The sequence below is a fragment of the Eretmochelys imbricata genome, chromosome 23, assembly GCF_965152235.1.
Source record: "Eretmochelys imbricata isolate rEreImb1 chromosome 23, rEreImb1.hap1, whole genome shotgun sequence".
In the NCBI taxonomy this organism is placed as follows: domain Eukaryota; kingdom Metazoa; phylum Chordata; order Testudines; family Cheloniidae; genus Eretmochelys; species Eretmochelys imbricata.
Genome location: NC_135594.1, coordinates 17,393,161 through 17,410,716, shown reverse-complemented (window position 1 = coordinate 17,410,716; position 17,556 = coordinate 17,393,161). Strand labels below are relative to the sequence as shown.

Sequence of the window (17,556 nt, the reverse complement as noted above, 5' to 3'; positions counted from 1 at the left end):
ATGGGGCTCAACCCTGGTCGGACACAGAAAAAGCCAGTCCCAGAGCCCCAGCGCTGACCAACCATGCAAGTCCACAGGCCCAGACAGACCCATGGCGGGGGAGAATGACTGGCAGAACATCCCACTGTGTGTGGGGTGGGGTGGGAGCCACCTCACAGGCCAGAGTTTTAGACTCTTCTCAACACGTTGGTCCCACCCCCTGGAGCCCCCACAAGGACAAAGCCCTGCATGCTCTGAGAAGACTCTTGCTCATGTGATTGCCAGCTGGGGCGCAGGGGAGGATGGTGATCAAAGGCAGAGGGCTCAGGGAAGATCCCCAAGAATGATCAAGGGCTACAAAACCTGCCTTCCAGCAAGAGACACCAGAACATAAGAATGGCCATACTGGGTCAGCCCAAAGGTCTATCTCCCCCCATCTCCCAACAGTGGCCAAAGCCAGGTGCCCCAGAGGGAATGAACAGAACAGGTAATCCCCAAATGATCCATCCCGTCACCCACTCCCAGCTTCTGGCAAACAGAGGCTAGAGACACATCGCTGCCATCCTGGCTAATAGCCATTGATGGACATATTCTCCATGAATTTATCTAGTTCTTTATTGAACGCTGTTATAGTCTTGGCCTTCACAACATCCTCTGGCAAAGAGTTCCACAGGCTGACTGTGCCTTGTGTGAAGAAATACTCCCTTTTGTTTGTTTTAAACCTGCTGCCTATTCATTTCATTTGGCGACCCCTAGTTCTTGTGTTATGAGAAGAAGTAAATAACACTTCCTTATTTACTTTCTCCACACCAATCATGATTTTATAGACCTCTATCATATCCCCCCTTAGTCGTCTCTTTTCCAAGCTGAAAAGTCCCAGTCTTATGAATCTCTCCTCATATGGCAGGCTGTTACTCTGAAACATCTCCTCATATGATAGCTGTTCCATGCCCCGAATCATTTTTGTTGCCCTTTGCTGAACCTTTTCCTATATATCTTTTTTGAGATGGAGTGACCACATCTGCCCACAATATTCAAGATGTATGGTTTCAGAGTAACAGCCGTGTTAGTCTGTATTCGCAAAAAGAAAAGGAGTACTTGTGGCACCTTAGAGACTAACCAATTTATTTGAGCATAAGCTTTCGTGAACTACAGCTCACTTCATGAATGAAGTGATGAAGTGAGCTGTAGCTCACAAAAGCTTATGCTCAAATAAATTGGTTAGTCTCTAAGGTGCCACAAGTACTCCTTTTCTTTATTCAAGATGTAGGCATCCAATGGTTTTAATATAGAGGCAACATGATATTTTCTGTCTTATTATCTATCCCTTTCCTAATGATTCCCAACAGTCTGTTTGCTTTTTTGACTGCTGCTGCACATTGAGTTGATGTGTTCAGAGAACTAGCCACAGTGACTCCAAGATTTCTTTCTTGAGTAGTAACAGCTAATTTAGCCCCCATTATTTTATATAGACAGTTGGGATTATGTTTCCCAATGTGCATTACTTTGTATTTGTCAACATTGAATTTCCTCTGCCAGTAGGTTGCCCAGACCCCAGTTTATTCAGTTTCACACAGAATTTAAAGGTTGACGATCTCCCTCTCTCAGGACCTCATGGGGCACAAACATTAGGCGAGAGGCTCTTCAGTCTAGTAGAAGAAAGGCCACAACCCCCTCCACCTCTGCCCCCCATCACACCAGCCCCCAAGGATGGACAACAGCCTCTGCTCTCTCTGCACTGCATTTATTCAGACCCCATGGAGGGCCCAGGCCGTGGGAGGTTACAGACCCCTCTGCCCTCGAGCTAGAAAACCCCCTGCGGTTTCCCCTCTCAGCAGAGGGGGACACCACTGAATCACCACACCAGGGAGGGGACTGGCCCAAGCAGACCCCCATCCCTGCCAGGCTAGAATTGAGGGCATCGCTCTCCATGGAGTGGTGATAATTTCAGGGTAGAGAGCAGGGAACGAGCCCCCCCACAACCATCAGTAAGGCAAGGAATGCACCTGGGCTTAATGCCTGCCTGGGGGAATAAGGCACTTAGAAGGGACGGGGCCTGCAATCCCCAGCCGCCCAGTGAGAAAATCAGTGCGGCAGGCACCCCACCAGAAACAGCCTGGCCCATCCTTGGGGGAGCTGGAGAAAGGGGGCTCCCTGCCAGACCTGCCCACAGACTCAAGGAGCAAGCCCCCCTCCCTGTCATGGTGCAGTGTCCCCACGCCTCGGGTTCCAGGGGTGGGGGGATCACTGGCCATCAGCCTTTTTTTGCGGGATGCAGCCCTCGATCTCCAGTGCCTCCGGCCAGCCCTCATACTTGTTGGTGCTCTTGCTGTTCTTGGTGTGCTGGGGGAAGGGACAACCCGCGTTAAGGCAGAGAAGGGGCCGCCTGGCTTCTCTACCCACCCTCAGTCCCAGGGGCCCCCAGCCTCTTCCTGCCCCCCACAAACTGTGACCAACACACCCCCAGCTTCTCTACTCCCCTAAGTCCCAGGATCCCCCAACCTCTCCCCCCCGAAGCTGTGACCCACCCCACCCCCAGCCCCCTCAGCTTCTCCACATCCCTCAGTCCCAGGGTCCCCCAGACTCTTCCCCCATCTGAAGCTGTGACCCATTCCCCACCCCCCCAGGCCTCCACTCATGGGAGTCTCTGCGGGCATGACAGGACACCCGCTGGCTGACCTCAGGTCTGCCCTTGGGAAGGCAATCAGCTGGGGACAGGGAGAGGAGTGGGGCTGGGCCCCTGGCGAGGGGGAAATGGGAGGGTGGAGGGGCTCACCTGCTCGAAGGGGCTTTTGTCCTGCACCCCTTTGGCCCCCACAAAGACCCAGCTGTCACGGAAGCCGAGCTCCTTGGCCACGCTGCTGCCGAGCTCGCTGAAAATCCTCCGTGTCTCTTCGTTCATCCTGGGGGCAGAGCCCTGGCTCAGCGGGAGGATCTGGGCCCCGCACCGAGCCAGCCAGGGCCCCCACCTTGGGGCTGGATGGGAGCTGGCACCCGCCAGATGGGAAAGACCCCAGGCCCCATTCCCCTGAGCCAGCGAGTCCCTACCCTGGGGCCAGATGGAAGCTGGTGACCCCTAGAGGGGACAGGTCCCATATCCTTCCCTCTGAGCCAGCCACGGCCCCCACCACTGGCCCGGAGTCTGGATGGTAGCCAGCACCCTTAGAGGGGTGAGGCCCCAGGCCCCATTCCCACCCCCACAAGCCAGCCAGTCCCCGCCCTGGGGACAGATGGGAGCTGGCGCCCCCCCAGAGGGGAAAGGCCCCACTGGGCCTGCGTCCCACACCCACTTTGTGGCTGGGTCGTCATATGAGGCCACGAACACCAGGGTCCCCTCGTGCAGCGGTCGAATGAACTTCAGCAGCTCGTTGACATCTGGGGTGAAAGATGCAGGGGTGAGCGCAGGCCTGGGCCCCCCGACCCACAGGGTTCCCCTGAGCCTCCCCCCATGTTCCTGCCTGTCACACAGACCTCCCGTGCCAGGGTCTCCCAGCTGGAGCCCCCGTGGACTTCCCCCCCTCCCCACAACATCCTCAGGGGCTGCCCCACGATCCCCAGCCCTCCTGCTACACAGGGTTCCCGAGCCTCTCCCCCCCACCCACCCACACATTCCTGCCTCTCACACAGACTCACCATCCCCTGCGCCAGGGTCTGGAGCCCCCTCAGATCCTCTCCCTCCGCCCCAAGTCCCCCCACAACATCCTCAGGTGCTGGCCCCCCTCACCTCCAGCCCACATGTCGAAGAACCTGGCATCAATGAGCTCCCCATTGACCCCTGGAACCAGAGAGAGAGAGTCAGAGCTCACCCTGCTGCAGCCCCTCCCCCCCCGTTCCCCAGGCCAGCCCCTCTTTCCCAGCCCCCGTGCCCCCTCTGCAGTCCCCTCTTCCTCAGCTCCACACCCAGGCCACAACAATGTTCCCCCCTCCTGCCCCACCACTCACCATTCACTAGGGCGATGTTCAGGCCCCGCCCTACATTGTTCTTCACACTGCTCATTAGCCTGGAATGAAAGTGAGGTGAGAACAGCCCCCACAGCGGAGCCTGGGTTCTCTCCCTGGCTCTGGGAGGGACATGCAGTCTGGTGGGTTGGAGAGGGGCTGGGAGCCCGGACTCCTGGGTTCTCCCCACAGTTCTGCCCCTAATTAGTATGCTGCCTTCTCTCACCTCCCAATGCTGAGCCCCGAACCCCACGACTCACATTTTATCCTCCAGGCAGATCTTGGGCCCGATGACGTTGGCGGCACCGCTGACCAGGCGGAAGGCGAGATGCAGCTCGGGGCAGGGCTGTGGGAGGCCGCACTTGTACCTCCTGGGTCGCGGCTCTGGGCAGGGGGTGGTGAGATGTGGGTAGGTCGCCAAGACACCCTAATGTCAAACACCCCCCCCCATGGTCTCCTGGGCTCGACAGCTCCCACACCAGTCAAGGGTGCCATGTCCCTGCCATGGGGGGGGGGGGGAGGGGCTCCTGGGAAGGGGATACTGGTGCAGGAACGTGAGCTGAGCTGGGGGATAGGGGACCAAGGGAGTCACCTGTGAAATGAGGTGGTACTCCAACCTCACCCTATGGGACTGTGACACCCTCCACCCCAGCCAGTAGGGACACCTGGGGTGATGCACTGGGGTCCCCGCCCCTGTATCTGGGACCCAGCCCCCTGCTACCACAGGCCCCCATGGGGTCCCTGCTTCCGGCCTGCGACCCAGCCCCCCGCTGCCCTCCCTCCCCCCACCGCAGGGTCCCTGGTCCCAGCCTGGGACCCAGCCCTCTGCTACCACTGCCCCCGACCGCACAGGCCAGAGACTCACTGTTGTGTCTGCTTCTGGCTCCCGCCCTGCCTGAGGGGGCGGCGCTGGCCCGAAGGGGCACAGCCGAGCTGCCCCAGCCTGACACTGGGGGCAAGAAGAGAGGGGGCTGGTGAGGGGAGGGGAGAGCACCCTGGAGCCCTGCCCCCCTCCTCTCCCCAGACTGGGCCTCCAGCCAGGACCCCCTGTCCCCCGCATGGCACAAATCCAGGGGGGAGCAGGACAAGCCCCTGCTCTGGTGTAGCAGCCCCTCCACCAGTCACTCACCTGCTGTGGAGGGGTTGTCAGGGCCTGTGGGGAGAGAAAGAACAGCTGCAGCGACCCACAGCGCAGTGTTCCCGCCCCACCCTGCCCCCCCCGTGGCGGGTCCAGAACTTGGTCCCAACATCCTTTCCCCTGCTGCTTGGGGGTCAGGAGTCTGCCCCAGGGGAAGATCCTCCCCCCAACCCTGTCAGGATTCAGGGCCTTGTATCACAGCACTGGGCAGGGTCATCCCCTGTGAAACTCCCGGCCACAAGGCAATCGAGCGTCCTTGCTGGGGAAGGGGGGACACTACAGCCCCTGCCCCCCTCCATCCCAGGGGCAGATCCCTCCAGGGGGCAACCCTGCTGCTGCCGCTATAGCCATGGATGATGTTGCCCTGTGGAATTGCCTGCCACAAGGTGCCTGGCTATCATGGCTAGGGGTGCGGGGCCCAGCTCTTACTGCTGAGGAGCTGCTGGAGGCGAGAGAAGCCACTCTGGGTGCCCAGGAGAAGGCTGACGAGGATCCAGGTGAGCCCAGCGGTGAGGACGATCACCACCACGCGCAGGGGGCCTGGGGGGAGGGAAGGAGAGGATCAGAGCCAGGGCATAGGGTTAGGGGCCCCCCTCAGTGCAAACCTAGCCCTGGCATCCAACCCTCCACCCCACTGCCCACACCCAGCTGGTACGACCCCTGCACCCACACCACCCCCCCAGCTGGTACGACCCCCCCATCCAACCCAGCCCCCCACAGCTGGTACGACCCCCGCACCCACACCAGCCCCCCCCCCCCCCCGAGCCTCTCACCTGCCAATCTCATGGCACCATCCAAGGGGCCCCTGGGAGGGGGAGTCTAAGCCCAGAGGAACCGGAGCTGGAAGGGAAGTGACGGGTCCGTCAGAGTCCAGAACCGGCCCAAATCCTGTGACCCTCCCCTCTCACCTGCCCCACAGCCCCCCCCTCCCCCGAGTGTACCCCATCCCCCCAATGCCCTCACACCCCGCTTCCCCCAACAGCCCCCCATCTCCCCCAGGGTACCGCAGCCCCAGAGTCCCCCATAAACCCGATACACCCTGTGTGCCCCCCATCGCCCCCCCCGATACTATCACACACCCCGCCTCAGCCCCCCCCGCCAGCCCCCCAATCCTCCTGACCCCCGGGCGCTGCTCACTTGGCGGCTGCGGCTCCGGCGGACCCCGGCCCGGAACAGGGAGGAACCGAGCGAGTCCCAGAACCCGCCTCCAGATCCCTCGCCCCGCGGGCACCGGCCCCGCCCCCGCTAGGACCCGCCCCTGGCTCCGCCCCCCGCCTATATTCATCCTCCGGCTCCGCCCCCCGCCTATATCCAGCCTCTGGCTGCGCCCCTGGCTCCATCCCCCGTCTTTATGGACCCCCGGCTCCGCCCCCGCCCGTGGCTCCGCCCCCGCCCCGCTGGGACCTGCCTCCGGCTCCGCCCCACGCCTATATCCAGCCTCCGGCTCCGCCCTCCGCCCCGCTAGGACCCGCCTCCGGCTCCGCCCCCCGCCTATATCCAGCTCTGGCTCCGCCCCTCGCCCCGCTAGGATCCGGCTCCGCCCCCCGCCTATATCCAGCCTCCGGCTCCGCCCCTGGCTCCGCCCCCGCTGGGATCCGCCTCCGGCTCCGCCCCCCGCCTATATCCAGCCTCTGGCTCCGCCCCTGGCTCCATCCCCCGTCTTTATGGACCCCCGGCTCCGCCCCCGCCCGTGGCTCCGCCCCCGCCCCGCTGGGACCTGCCTCCGGCTCCGCCCCACGCCTATATCCAGCCTCCGGCTCCGCCCTCCGCCCCGCTAGGACCCGCCTCCGGCTCCGCCCCCCGCCTATATCCAGCTCTGGCTCCGCCCCTCGCCCCGCTAGGATCCGGCTCCGCCCCCCGCCTATATCCAGCCTCCGGCTCCGCCCCTGGCTCCGCCCCCGCTGGGATCCGCCTCCGGCTCCGCCCCCCGCCTATATCCAGCCTCTGGCTCCGCCCCTGGCTCCATCCCCCGTCTTTATGGACCCCCGGATCCGCCCCCGCCCGTGGCTCCGCCCCCGCCCCGCTGGGACCCGCCTCCGGCTCCGCCCCCCGCCTATATCCAGCCTCTGGCTCCGCCCCCCCGCCTGTATCCAGCTCTGGCTCCGCCCCTCGCCCCGCTAGGACCCGCCTCCGGCTCCGGCTCCGCCCCCCGCCTACATCCAACCTCCAGGTCCGCCCCTGGCTCCACCCCCCGCCTATATCCACCCTCCGGCTCTGCCCCCGCTGGGACCCGCCTCCGGCTCCGCCCCCCGCCTATATCCAGGCTCTGGCTCCGCCCCCGCCCCGCTGGGGCTCGCCTCCGGCTCCGCCCCCCGCCTATATCCAGCCTCCAGCTCCGCCCCTGTCTCCATCCCCCGTCTTTTGGACCCCCGGCTCCGCCCCCGCCCCTGGCTCCGCCCCCGCTGGGACCTGCCTCCGGCTCCGCCCCCCGCCTATATCCACCCTCCAGCTCCGCCCCCCGCTCCTGGCTCCGCCCTCGCCCCCCGCCCCACTGGGACCCGCCCCGGCCTCGTCCCCAGAGCCCAGCTTGCCCCTCATTGCGAGGGACGGGGTCTGGGGCAGATTGGAGTTCCCAGTGGGGGCACACAAAGAGGCTGGAATGGGGGGGGGAGGGGTCTGTTAATTAGTCCGTAATTATAGGCGGCCGGACAAGTGGTGACAAAGTGGGGGTCCTCTAGGGCAAGTGGGGGCTCTTCCTGTGGGAGGATGGAGAAAAGTGGGGGGAATCTCTCCCTCGTGGAGGGGCCCAGGACACCGGGGTCCTATTCCCAGGAACAGCCCCATGGGCCCATCTAGCCAGTGTCCCGGCTGCCGTAATGCTGTGATGCCCCAGCAGAAAATGTATGAACCTTGGAAATGGGGGGAGCAAGCTGTTCACATGCCTCACCCCAGAAGTGGCTGCATCTCAGCACCGGGAAAAGAATCTCCATATAACCAGCTCCTGTGCCCTGCCATGGGGGGGTGGGGCGTGGCTCAGCGCTGGGCAAGGGATCACTGTATAACCAGCCCCCGCCCTACCTAAGAGGAGCCGCGAGCCAGTGCTGGGCGAGGGGTCCCCGTATAATCAGACCCTGCCAGAGCTGGCCACATCTGAGTGCTGGAGTTTGAGGGTTAACAGACACACGCACACACCCTGCACGCCCCAGATGTGTTGGTGCGCTCTTTTTTACCACCTCCTATTCCTCTAAGGGCTATGGATATGCCCCGACCCACAAGGGACCCAGTCAAGCCCTAGCCCTCAGTGCTGTCCAGTGGCAGGGAGTCCCACCGGCTCTCGGTGAACAAGCTACCTCCCTCCCCCATGGGCCACAAGCAGCAACCACCACCCCCCTTTCCAGGTGGCACTTTAGCCTGTCCCCTCCAAGGGAAAATAAATTGCAACCTTCTCCCTCCATCTCCATACCAGGACTCCTGGGTTCTCGCCCCGCTCTGGGGGTGCAAAAGTATTTCTTCTATGGACGTGGGGCTGGGAGACGCTGGCAGCTCTGAGCTCCTCTTCAACCACCGCCGAGCCGCTTTGTGCCCGGCAGAGGGCGCTGTCGTATCAGCCCGGAGACGCTGGGGCGAGGCCCTGGGGCGCTGACATTTCTGCTGGTTTTCCAGCCCCTGGTGCGGGAACCCAGGTGGGAGCCTGCTGGGTCCTGGTATAAACAGCCCACCCCCCCGCTCCCCTCCCAGAGCTGGGGAGAGAACCCAGGAGTCCTGGCTCCCAGCCCTCCCCCCCCCCCCGCTCTAACCCACCAGACCCCGCTCCCCTCTCAGAGTTGGGAGAGAACCCAGGAGTCCTGGCTCCCAGCCCTCGCCCCCCCCCCCCCCCCCCCCGCACTCTAACCCACCAGACCCAGCTCCCCTCCCAGAGCTGGGGAGAGAACCCAGGAGTCCTGGCTCCCAGCTTCTCCCCACCCCTCCCCATTGGCTTAGCCAGCCACAAGTCACTGTGCATCAAGCGATTAATGTGCTAAAAGCCCCGTGGATCATAATTAATCTTTAGGAACCAGGGTTTGCGCTTGCCACAACTATCTCCCCTCCCCCATCCATGTCAGGGGAGATTTATGGGGCGGGGTGGGGGGGAGAGGAGCAAGGGATGGGTCTGGAACGTGTCTGAGGTTTGCATTGCAGGCGAGCGGTACATCCTGGGGGTGGGCATGGACGTGCCTCCCCCCTGAGACCCCAATCCAACAGCCCCACCAGCCATGCACCCCTCTGCTCAACCTCCCTTGCCCCCATCTCCCCCACCACCCTGCCCATGTCTCCCGGAACACACACACACACGCATCACCCCTCCGGCCCTGGGAGAGGCAGGGACCCCCCCGAGAATTGTTGGAAAAGGACCCACAACAGTACTCAGCATTTCTGCTGCATCTTTGTGATATCACAGTGCTGGGCCTGCCCTAATGAGAGTGCGGAGAGGGGTGTGGCTGCAGCCCTCCCTCACTGGGCAAACTGAGGCACTTGGGGCTGATGTATGAACCTGGCCCCCCCCTCCCCCCCATACACTGCAACCTACTTCCCCCCAGAGCCAGGGAGAGAACCCAGGAGTAGCTTCTCGCCAGGCCCCAAGGTTGTGTTATTAGCTGGGGCCTTGGCATGGCTCAGGCAGGGTGACATTAACGATGCTGGAACTGTTATTAATGGGGCTGGGGTCTGGCTGGGTGAAGGGGCTAATGAATAGGGCTGGAACCATGCCAGGCTGAGCTGGGAACCAGGAGCGTAGCCAGGGGCCAGAGCCAAGCCGGCGCCCTAGGGAGAAAGGCCCCAGTGCCCCCATTCCCAGCCCCCTGAGCCAGCCAGAGCTTGAACCCATAATCCCTGCCCAGACCCCCCCCACACATGCCCCCCCCCATTTTGGGGTAGGTCCCTCTCCTCCTTATAGGATCCTGGCACTGAGCTGAGGACACCTCCCCCAACCCCCCCCAATTCCTGTTATCCTGGGGGGAGGGGTTGTTTGGCACCACCCAGCTACCAGCTCAGCCCTGCCTGGCCCCACACTAGCCTGGGTTCCTCCCTGGGCCACCCTACCCCCCCTGGTACCGGATTTATGGTTCCGCCACTTGTTCCCACAGGGTTTTTTTTTTTCAGAGTAACAGCCGTGTTAGTCTGTATTTGCAAAAAGAAAAGGAGTACTTGTGGCACCTTAGAGACTAACCAATTTATTTGAGCATGAGCTATGCTCAAATAAATTGGTTAGTCTCTAAGGTGCCACAAGTACTCCTTTTCTTTTAGGGTTTTTTTTGAGATTGGAACGTTAAAAATGCTTTTACGAGGCCATTAGCTAAGGGAGGGCTCTGGTGAGGCTTTCAGGAAGCAGGGGACCAGAGCTGGGACTCCCCCACTGGGTGCAATCCCCCCCAATTATATGGGTCCCACCATCTGTACGGGGTCTCCCCAGTGGGCCTGGGTGTGCAAAGGGCCAGGCTGGGGCAGCGCCCACAGCCCGGGCTGGCGAGGCCAGTCAAGGCCCTGTGGTCAGGAGCAGCCGTGTCCCCTCCCACCTGACATGCAGCCAGTGCTAACCCTCTGCCCCCCAGCTCTTCCCCGTCCCTGCAGCCTGAGCCACAGCCCCCATCCCAGCCCTGCCCCATCTCCGCTCCTGCCCCACAGTCCCTGGCCTCCCCAGCTCTTCCCAGCCCCCCAACTGATCCTGCAGCCCCCCATTGCTCTGTTTCTCCCCCCCTTACCCCTGGGACTGGGCGCGCACGTTGCTCTGTAGTATTAACCTCAAGGTTTTGGCTCCAGCAGCTGATACCCCTCCGTGTCACCCCCAAAACGCCACCTTGCTGGGGTGCAGCATCAGCTGCCAGTAACCCTGCTGGAGCTGCCGAAACCAGGCCCTTTGATGTGATTATCCTCCTGCCTGACCTGACAGCCGGTGCTGGGGAGGCAGGGAGCGGGGCAGGGGGCTGGGCAGAGGAAGTTCTCCCTTGGCAGGCAGGGCTGGCGGGGCACTGTGGGGCAGGGAGCGGGGTAGGACACTGGGCAGGGGACAATCTCCCTTGGCAGGCAGGGCTGGGTGCTGGGGAGGCGCCGTGGGGCAGGGAGTGGGGTTGGGGGCTGGGCAGGGGATGCTCTCCCCTCACAGGCAGGGCCGGGCACCAGGGGGTGCTGGGCTGCCCCGCCCCGTCTCCCAGCCAAACTGTAAACTGGGCTTTCCCTGCTTAGCAGGAGCCTGGTTAGGCGGCTCCAACTACAGCTGACAGGTGTGGGGGGGGGGGTCCCAGGGGAGCTCCCCCTCCCCCCCGCCTCTGTCCATTAACCTCCCATCAGCTGCCCTGGCCAGAGAGCAGATGAATAATTAATAATCAACAGGCACAGATGGTGCAAGCTCCAGGGGGAGCCCAAGGCAGGGCTGGCAGGGGCTGCGGGTCGGGAGTGAGGGGCACCGGCGGGGCTGGGGGGCCCAGGGCCGGGCTAGCAGGGGCTGCGGGTCGGGAGCGAGGGGCACCGGCGGGGCTGGGGAGAGCCCAAGGCCGGGCTGGCAGGGGCTGCGGTTCGGGAGTGAGGGGCACCAGCAGGGCTGGGGGGAGCCCAGTTGGGAGTGAGGGGAATGGGGGGCCTGGCTTCAGTCTAAATCTTCCTTTAATTCCCCCTCCCGACCCAGAACTGAAGGCCCATCACTTATTCATCCAGCTGCCTCCACGGCATCTTTCACCTCCCGCCCTCCTGCCTCCTGAGGCAGATGCCAGAGTGGGGCCGGGCACGGGCCCCGAATCCCTCCCGCCCCATCTGAGGCAGAGTGAAATTTCCACCCTGACCCATCCCGGCTCCAGCAACAGCACCAGCAAGCAGCTCCTCCGTGGAGAGAAACTGCCCCTCTTCCTGCCCTCAGCAGTATTATCGGGGAAGCCCTCGCCTCCTGGGTCCTGGGCCTGTTCTGTTCTTTTCCTGTTGTCCAGTGGGCAGGCAGTTCCACGGGCTGGTCGAGCATCACGCTTCAGTCAGATTTGGACAGCAGCCCTCATGCTGGCGTTCGGTGTTAGAACTCTCCCCTCTAGCCCTGCTCTGTTGGGGGGGGTCACTGACGGGGACACCCCAATCTCTGTCAGGGGGGATGTCTGTGCAGCACCCCCCGCATGGTAGATGAGCCCCCCCAACACAATGATCCAGTTCCGGGGGGGGGGAGGGGGTTTGTTTTTTTTTTCAGCACTTTAATTAGCAAAAGAAAAGTTAATTATAAAATGAACAGAGAAAATGGCCACGTGGGAGCAGGGGAAAGGGTCTGTCCTGCCTCCCCCAAATCTCGAGGGGGAGCCAAGAGCCCACAGGCAGCACGACTATTTACACAGATATCGGGGGGGGGGTTACACTGAAATTTCTTACACCCGGGACTAAATTTACACCGAACCCCCCGAGACTCAATAAATTATTCAGTAATTAAGGCACCACGCTGCCGGGAAAGGGGGCGCTGGGGAGGGAGTCTCTGGGACAAGGGGTGCTGGGGGGGAGAAGGGCTGGGGGGGGGTCCCTGGAACATGGGTTAAATCTCCAATTCCCATTGTCACTGTCACCAAAACAAGAGGCAAATTCCAACAGCTATTGGGGGGGGCTGTACAGGGGTGAGGGGGGGGCTCCTTTCAGCTGCTGGCCTGGGGATGCACCTGGGGGGCTGGAGGGATTATTGGGGGGCTGGGGGAGGGGGTCATACAGTATTGGGGCTGTACAGTTTTGGGGTGGGGGGTCGAGTATTGGGATGGAAGGGGGGGTCAACGCTGTAGCTCAGCCAGATCCACCCCCCCAGCACTGCCCCCTGTTGCACCCCCCCCCAATCACCACCAGCAGCCCCTCTGGGTTATTGCTACGAGGCCCGGTCCTGGTGGCATTGGGCATCGTCCCACCCAGAACCACTGCCCCCAAAAGTCAGCCTGCCCCTGAGCCAGGGGTCGCAGGTCACGTCTCCCCGGAGGAGGTCGAAGGTCGCACCGGCTGACCGTGGGGGGCTGTCCGTGGGGCCAGCCCCTCTCAGCTGCTGGTGGAGACCAAGGCAATGACCTGCTCCAGCCGCTGGCGCAGCTGCTGCTTCCGGCAGCTCCCGTCCCGGTCCAGCGCCGTCAGCACCTGTGGGGGGGCAGGGTCAGGGGCGCGCTGGGGGTGCTGGTAGCACCCCAGGGACTGGTCGAGCTCCCCCAGCGCTGTAGGGGGGCAGCAGGGGGGCAGGGGCTCTCACCTCCTGCCGGTAGCACCCCACGGACTGGTCGAGCTCCCCCAGCGCTGTGGGGGGGCAGCGGGGGGATGGGGGGGTGGGGAGCAGGGGGTTGTGGGGGGGGCAGAGGGAGCGGGGGGGCAGGGGGCTCTCGCCTCCTGCCGGTAGCACCCCACGGACTGGTCGAGCTCCCCCAGCGCTGTGGGGGGGCAGCAGGGGGCAGGAGCTCTCACCTCCTGCCGGGTAGCACCCCACGGACTGGTCGAGCTCCCTCAACGCTGGGTGGGGTTGCCGAGGGGGATTGGGGGGTGGGGGTGGGGAGCAGGGAGGCTGTGGGGGGGGCAGGGGGCGGCAGGCGCTCTCACCTCCTGCCGGTAACGCCCCACGTACTGGTAGAGCTCCCCCAGTGCCCCCAGTGTGTTGAACTCCCCCGCGTGGAGCCGCGACTGCTCCCCCAGGTAGGCATCCATGTCCTGGTCGCTGATGGGAGCCATCCTGGCGATGTCCGGTAGTACCTGGGGGGCAGGGGGTGAGGGGGGGCAGGGTCACCTCCCCCACACTGCTCCTTCCCCCCCCCCACAGCCCTGTTACCGTGTCTGCCCCCCACCCCTGCGTCCAAGCGCCCTTCCCCTCACTGTTCCTCCTGCCACACCCCCATTACCTCATCGGTCCCCCCCGTATCCCAGCACCCCTCCCCCCACAGCCCCATTACCTCATTGGCCCCCCACCCCTGTATCCCAGTCCCCTTCCCACTGGCCCCCCCCACAGCCTTGTTACCCATCTGCCCCTCAACCCCTGTATCCTGGAGCTCCTTCCCCGCTTCTCCCTGCATTGGGGAGACCCTTCATCACCCACTCCCTCATCACAGACCCTCCCCTGCCCCCCACTCCCTCCTGCAGTGTGCCCCCAGCTCTCACTGCCCCCTCACCGCTCCACCCAGCCGCGGTAGCCGGGCAGGTCCTTGGCGTAGAGCAGTTTGGTGGAGGGCGAGTCCTTGCCCAGGCGTTGGGGTGACGTGGAACACGAGTCCATGAACGTCTGGGCCACCACGGAGAGACACGCGTCCGTGATGCTGCTCTTGTGCACGTCGAACACGAACTGCGGGTTCTTGATCACGTTCACCCAGAACCGCAGGGGCAGGCTGGGGGGTCAGGGGGTCAGAGAGTGCCAGAGACCCCCCGGGAGCCCCAGACCCCCACAGCCCTCCCCAACACCTTCCCAGCCCCCCTACACCCTGATCACGTTCAGGCTGGGGGATCAGGGGGTCAGAGAGTGCCAGAGACCCCCCCGGGAGCCCCAGACCCCCACAGCCCTCCCCAACACCTTCCCAGCCCCCCTACACCCTGATCACGTTCACCCAGAACCGCAGGGGCAGGCTGGGAGGTCAGAGCCCCCGAATCCCTCCAGGCCCCTCCGGGGTCTCACCAGTTGCTACTTCCAGGTGTGCCGCACGTCGGGGTCACTGATCTGGCGCCGATCCGCCTGCTCGTCCAGAAAGTCGAACATGTACTTGATGGGCAAGGGCAGGGCGCTGGCCCGGTGCGCCGTGCTGAACAGCGTCTCGAACAGGTCATCCACGAACTTCTGCAGCGTGCCCTGGGGGCGCCGGGGGTCAGACTGGCCCGGGCCCCCCTGCCACACATGGCCCTGCCCCCTCCCGCATACTCCCTACCCTGGCCCCTGAGCCCTGGCACGGCCCTGCCCCGCTGCATGGCCCCCAGTCCCTGAGGCCTGGTACAGCCCTGCCCTGTCCCCGCGCATGGCCCCTGCCCCCCCCACAGCCCCTGTCCCCCTCTGCATGGCCCCTGGCCCTCCGAACCCCAGCACAGCCCCTGAACACCACCCCCACACCCCAATACCCCTCACCCAATGACATGACCCCCCCAGGTCCCTGCACCCCGTACCTTGGTGGCCAGGAGCCGGGTGAGGTAGATCTCCGACACCATCTTGCTGCCCCCCTCCTTGGGGTCGCCCAGTGGATCGTGGCTGCGGACAAGGTGCCAGAGCCGGGTGCCCCCATCGCGCCTCGGGGCTCAGCATGGGGGCGCGGGAGCGGAGGCTGTCGGGGCTGCTGGATGGCCGCAGGAGGCTCTCTGGGGCGGGGGGACAGGTCATGGGGAGGTAGGTGTCGGAGCCCCAAGTCCACCACCCAATCCAGAGCCCCCTGCGTGCCCTCCCTGCCAATCCAGCAGCATGGGGGGAGCATTTTGACTACCCCCCACCCGTCTGATCTGGATGGGATAAGGGGCTGGGGGGATCAGGGCGGGTCTTCTGCTTGGGGCAGGTAGGGCCTGGGGGGTGGGGGCTGAGCAAGGTGTCTGGGATGTGGGGGGCAGCCACTCCCCCCAGCTCCCCAAGTCCCAGCCCCACCCTCCCCCAAAGCCATGTCACTCTCAGCAGCACAGGCCCCCTTGCAGGCCAGGGGGAGGGGCTGGTCTCTGTGGGGCTGGCGGGGGGGGGGAAATGGGTGGGTCTCTTGAGGGGTCCAGGGGGCCTTACCGTAGCGGCTCAGCGAGCGGCTGAAGGTGCAGGAGTTGGGCAGGTTGCACCCTGAGACCTGCCGGGGCGTCAGGGCCACCTTGGAGCCATCGGTCACCTGGGGGAGAGGCAGCAGGTGAGGGGGGCGGGGGGAAGTCTGGGAATGACATGGGGAGGTCCCTGCCCCAGTGCACTGCTGCAATTCCAGGCAGGGTGTGGGGTAGGGATGGTGGTTTGGGCGCGGGGGCGCTGTCCCACATGGTTTGGCCCAAGCACATTGACACATTTCCATTTGGGGTGTGGATGCGGGGGAGCAGGAGGCTCTGGGAGGAGCAGGGGGCTCTGGGAAGGAAGTGGGGGGAGCAGGGGCTGGGGGGGTCAGTGGGGCGCTCTGGGGGGTCCCCGCCCCTCCTGGTAATGCCCCAGCGTGTTGAGCTGTTTCCGGTTGTCGTGTGGATGAGGAGCAGGGAGCTATAGGGGGCTCTGAGGGGCAGTGGGGGGCTCTGGGGGGTCCCTACCCCACCTGGTAGTGCCCCAGAGTGTTGAGCTGTTTCCAGTCGCCCTCAATGCGGCTCGTCGCATCCTCGTCCTGAAGGAGGGTTCGGCCCGAACGGTCCTGGTACCACTCTGGGAACGGGGGGTGGGGAGAGTGTCAGACCCCCAAATACAGCCCCAACCCCATCAAACACTCCTTGGGCAGCAATACCTGCCCCACGCCTTCCAGCCTCCCCTGGGCAGCCTTGTACCCGTAGCCTCCCTCCCTTGTGCCTCCTACATACCCCACAGGCCTCTGGGCCGCAAAGCCCCCATTACTCCCTTCCCCAGTGCCTCCCCACCGCATTCCCAACTCCGTGTCGTCGGACCGGGGGCACTGGGAATAGGGGACTCCCCTGTACCCCCCATGCCCCCCATATTCTCAGCTCCATGTCATCAGCCCGGGGGTGCTGGAATAGGGGACCCTCCTGCCCCTATGCTCCCCCGTACCCAGCTCCGTGTTGTCGGCCTGGGGGCGCTGGAAATAGGGGACCCCCCTGCCCCCGTATACTCCCCCGTACCCAGCTCTGTGTCGTCAGCCCGGGGGCGCTGGGAATAGGGGACCCCCCTGTACACAGCATCCAGCAGCTTCTCCTTGGCCTGAGTGATGGTGTCGCAGTTCAGCACCTTGACGGGCACTTCGGGGCCACCGGGGGGGTCGGGGCTGGCACAGTACAGCGTCTGGGGGGGATGGCAGGTCAGGGGGGTCCCTCCTGTTTGAGCTCCCCCCCACGAGGTAGGAGTTACCGCCTCCCCTCCACTTCCCCCTCTTCCAGCCCCCATCCCCTGGAGTTACTAGCAGAGGTGTGACTTGGTTTCTCCGCCTCCAGACTTTGCTCCCTCCCTCGGGGCATAGAATCATATAATATCAGGGTTGGAAGGGACCTCAGGAGGTCATCTAGTTCAATCCCCTCCTCAAAGCAGGACCAATCCCCAATTTTTGCCCCAGATCCCTAAATGGCCCCTGTCATAACTATAAAGGGAAGGGTAACCACCTTTCTGTATACAGTGCTATAAAATCCCTCCTGGCCAGAGGCAAAACCCTTTCACCTCTAAAGGGTTAAGAAGCTAAGGTAACCTCGCTGGCACCTGACCAAAATGACCAATGAGGGGACAAGATACTTTCAAATCTGGAGGGTGGGGGGGACAAAGGGTCTGTCTGTGTGATGCTTTTGCAAGGAACAGATCAGGAATGCAGCCTTACAACCCCTGTAAAGTTAGTAAGTAATCTAGGTAGAAACGCGTTAACTTCCTTTTGTTTAATGGCTGGTAAGATAAGCTGTGCTGGAGGGAATGTAGATTCCTGTTTTTGTGTCTTTTTGTAACAAGGTTTTGCCTAGAGAGATTCTCA

General features: G+C 63.4%; 2 protein-coding genes across 4 annotated transcripts in view; both read right to left on the bottom strand.

Moving 5' to 3' along the window:
* Positions 1 to 1,518: 1,518 nt before the first annotated feature.
* On the bottom strand, positions 1,519 to 8,520 carry FAM3A (FAM3 metabolism regulating signaling molecule A). Of its 3 annotated transcripts, none has more exons than XM_077840580.1 (11): positions 8,460 to 8,520; positions 5,830 to 5,896; positions 5,486 to 5,596; positions 5,048 to 5,071; positions 4,784 to 4,867; positions 4,179 to 4,302; positions 3,922 to 3,980; positions 3,704 to 3,754; positions 3,270 to 3,354; positions 2,756 to 2,882; positions 1,519 to 2,322 (listed from the first exon to the last, which is right to left on the bottom strand). In XM_077840580.1, the coding sequence occupies exons 2-11, from the start codon at positions 5,840 to 5,842 to the stop codon at positions 2,224 to 2,226; spliced, it is 777 nt and encodes a 258-aa protein (XP_077696706.1). In that variant the 5' UTR covers positions 5,843 to 5,896; positions 8,460 to 8,520; the 3' UTR covers positions 1,519 to 2,223. The 3 variants fall into 3 exon arrangements, with proteins under 3 accessions (XP_077696706.1, XP_077696705.1, XP_077696707.1); XM_077840579.1 differs by lacking the exon at positions 8,460 to 8,520 and adding an exon at positions 6,194 to 6,330; XM_077840581.1 differs by lacking the exons at positions 4,784 to 4,867; positions 8,460 to 8,520 and adding an exon at positions 6,194 to 6,330.
* A 4,492-nt stretch (positions 8,521 to 13,012) lies between these two features.
* PLXNA3 (plexin A3) overlaps positions 13,013 to 17,556 on the bottom strand; it is a 16,242-nt gene continuing 11,698 nt past the window's right edge. The window contains 11 exon segments of the mRNA XM_077840227.1: positions 13,013 to 13,108; positions 13,559 to 13,701; positions 13,704 to 13,708; positions 14,122 to 14,334; positions 14,619 to 14,626; positions 14,628 to 14,789; positions 15,098 to 15,214; positions 15,216 to 15,286; positions 15,693 to 15,789; positions 16,195 to 16,298; positions 16,727 to 16,886. Of these exon segments, the coding sequence (XP_077696353.1) occupies positions 13,013 to 13,108; positions 13,559 to 13,701; positions 13,704 to 13,708; positions 14,122 to 14,334; positions 14,619 to 14,626; positions 14,628 to 14,789; positions 15,098 to 15,214; positions 15,216 to 15,286; positions 15,693 to 15,789; positions 16,195 to 16,298; positions 16,727 to 16,886 (1,176 nt within the window).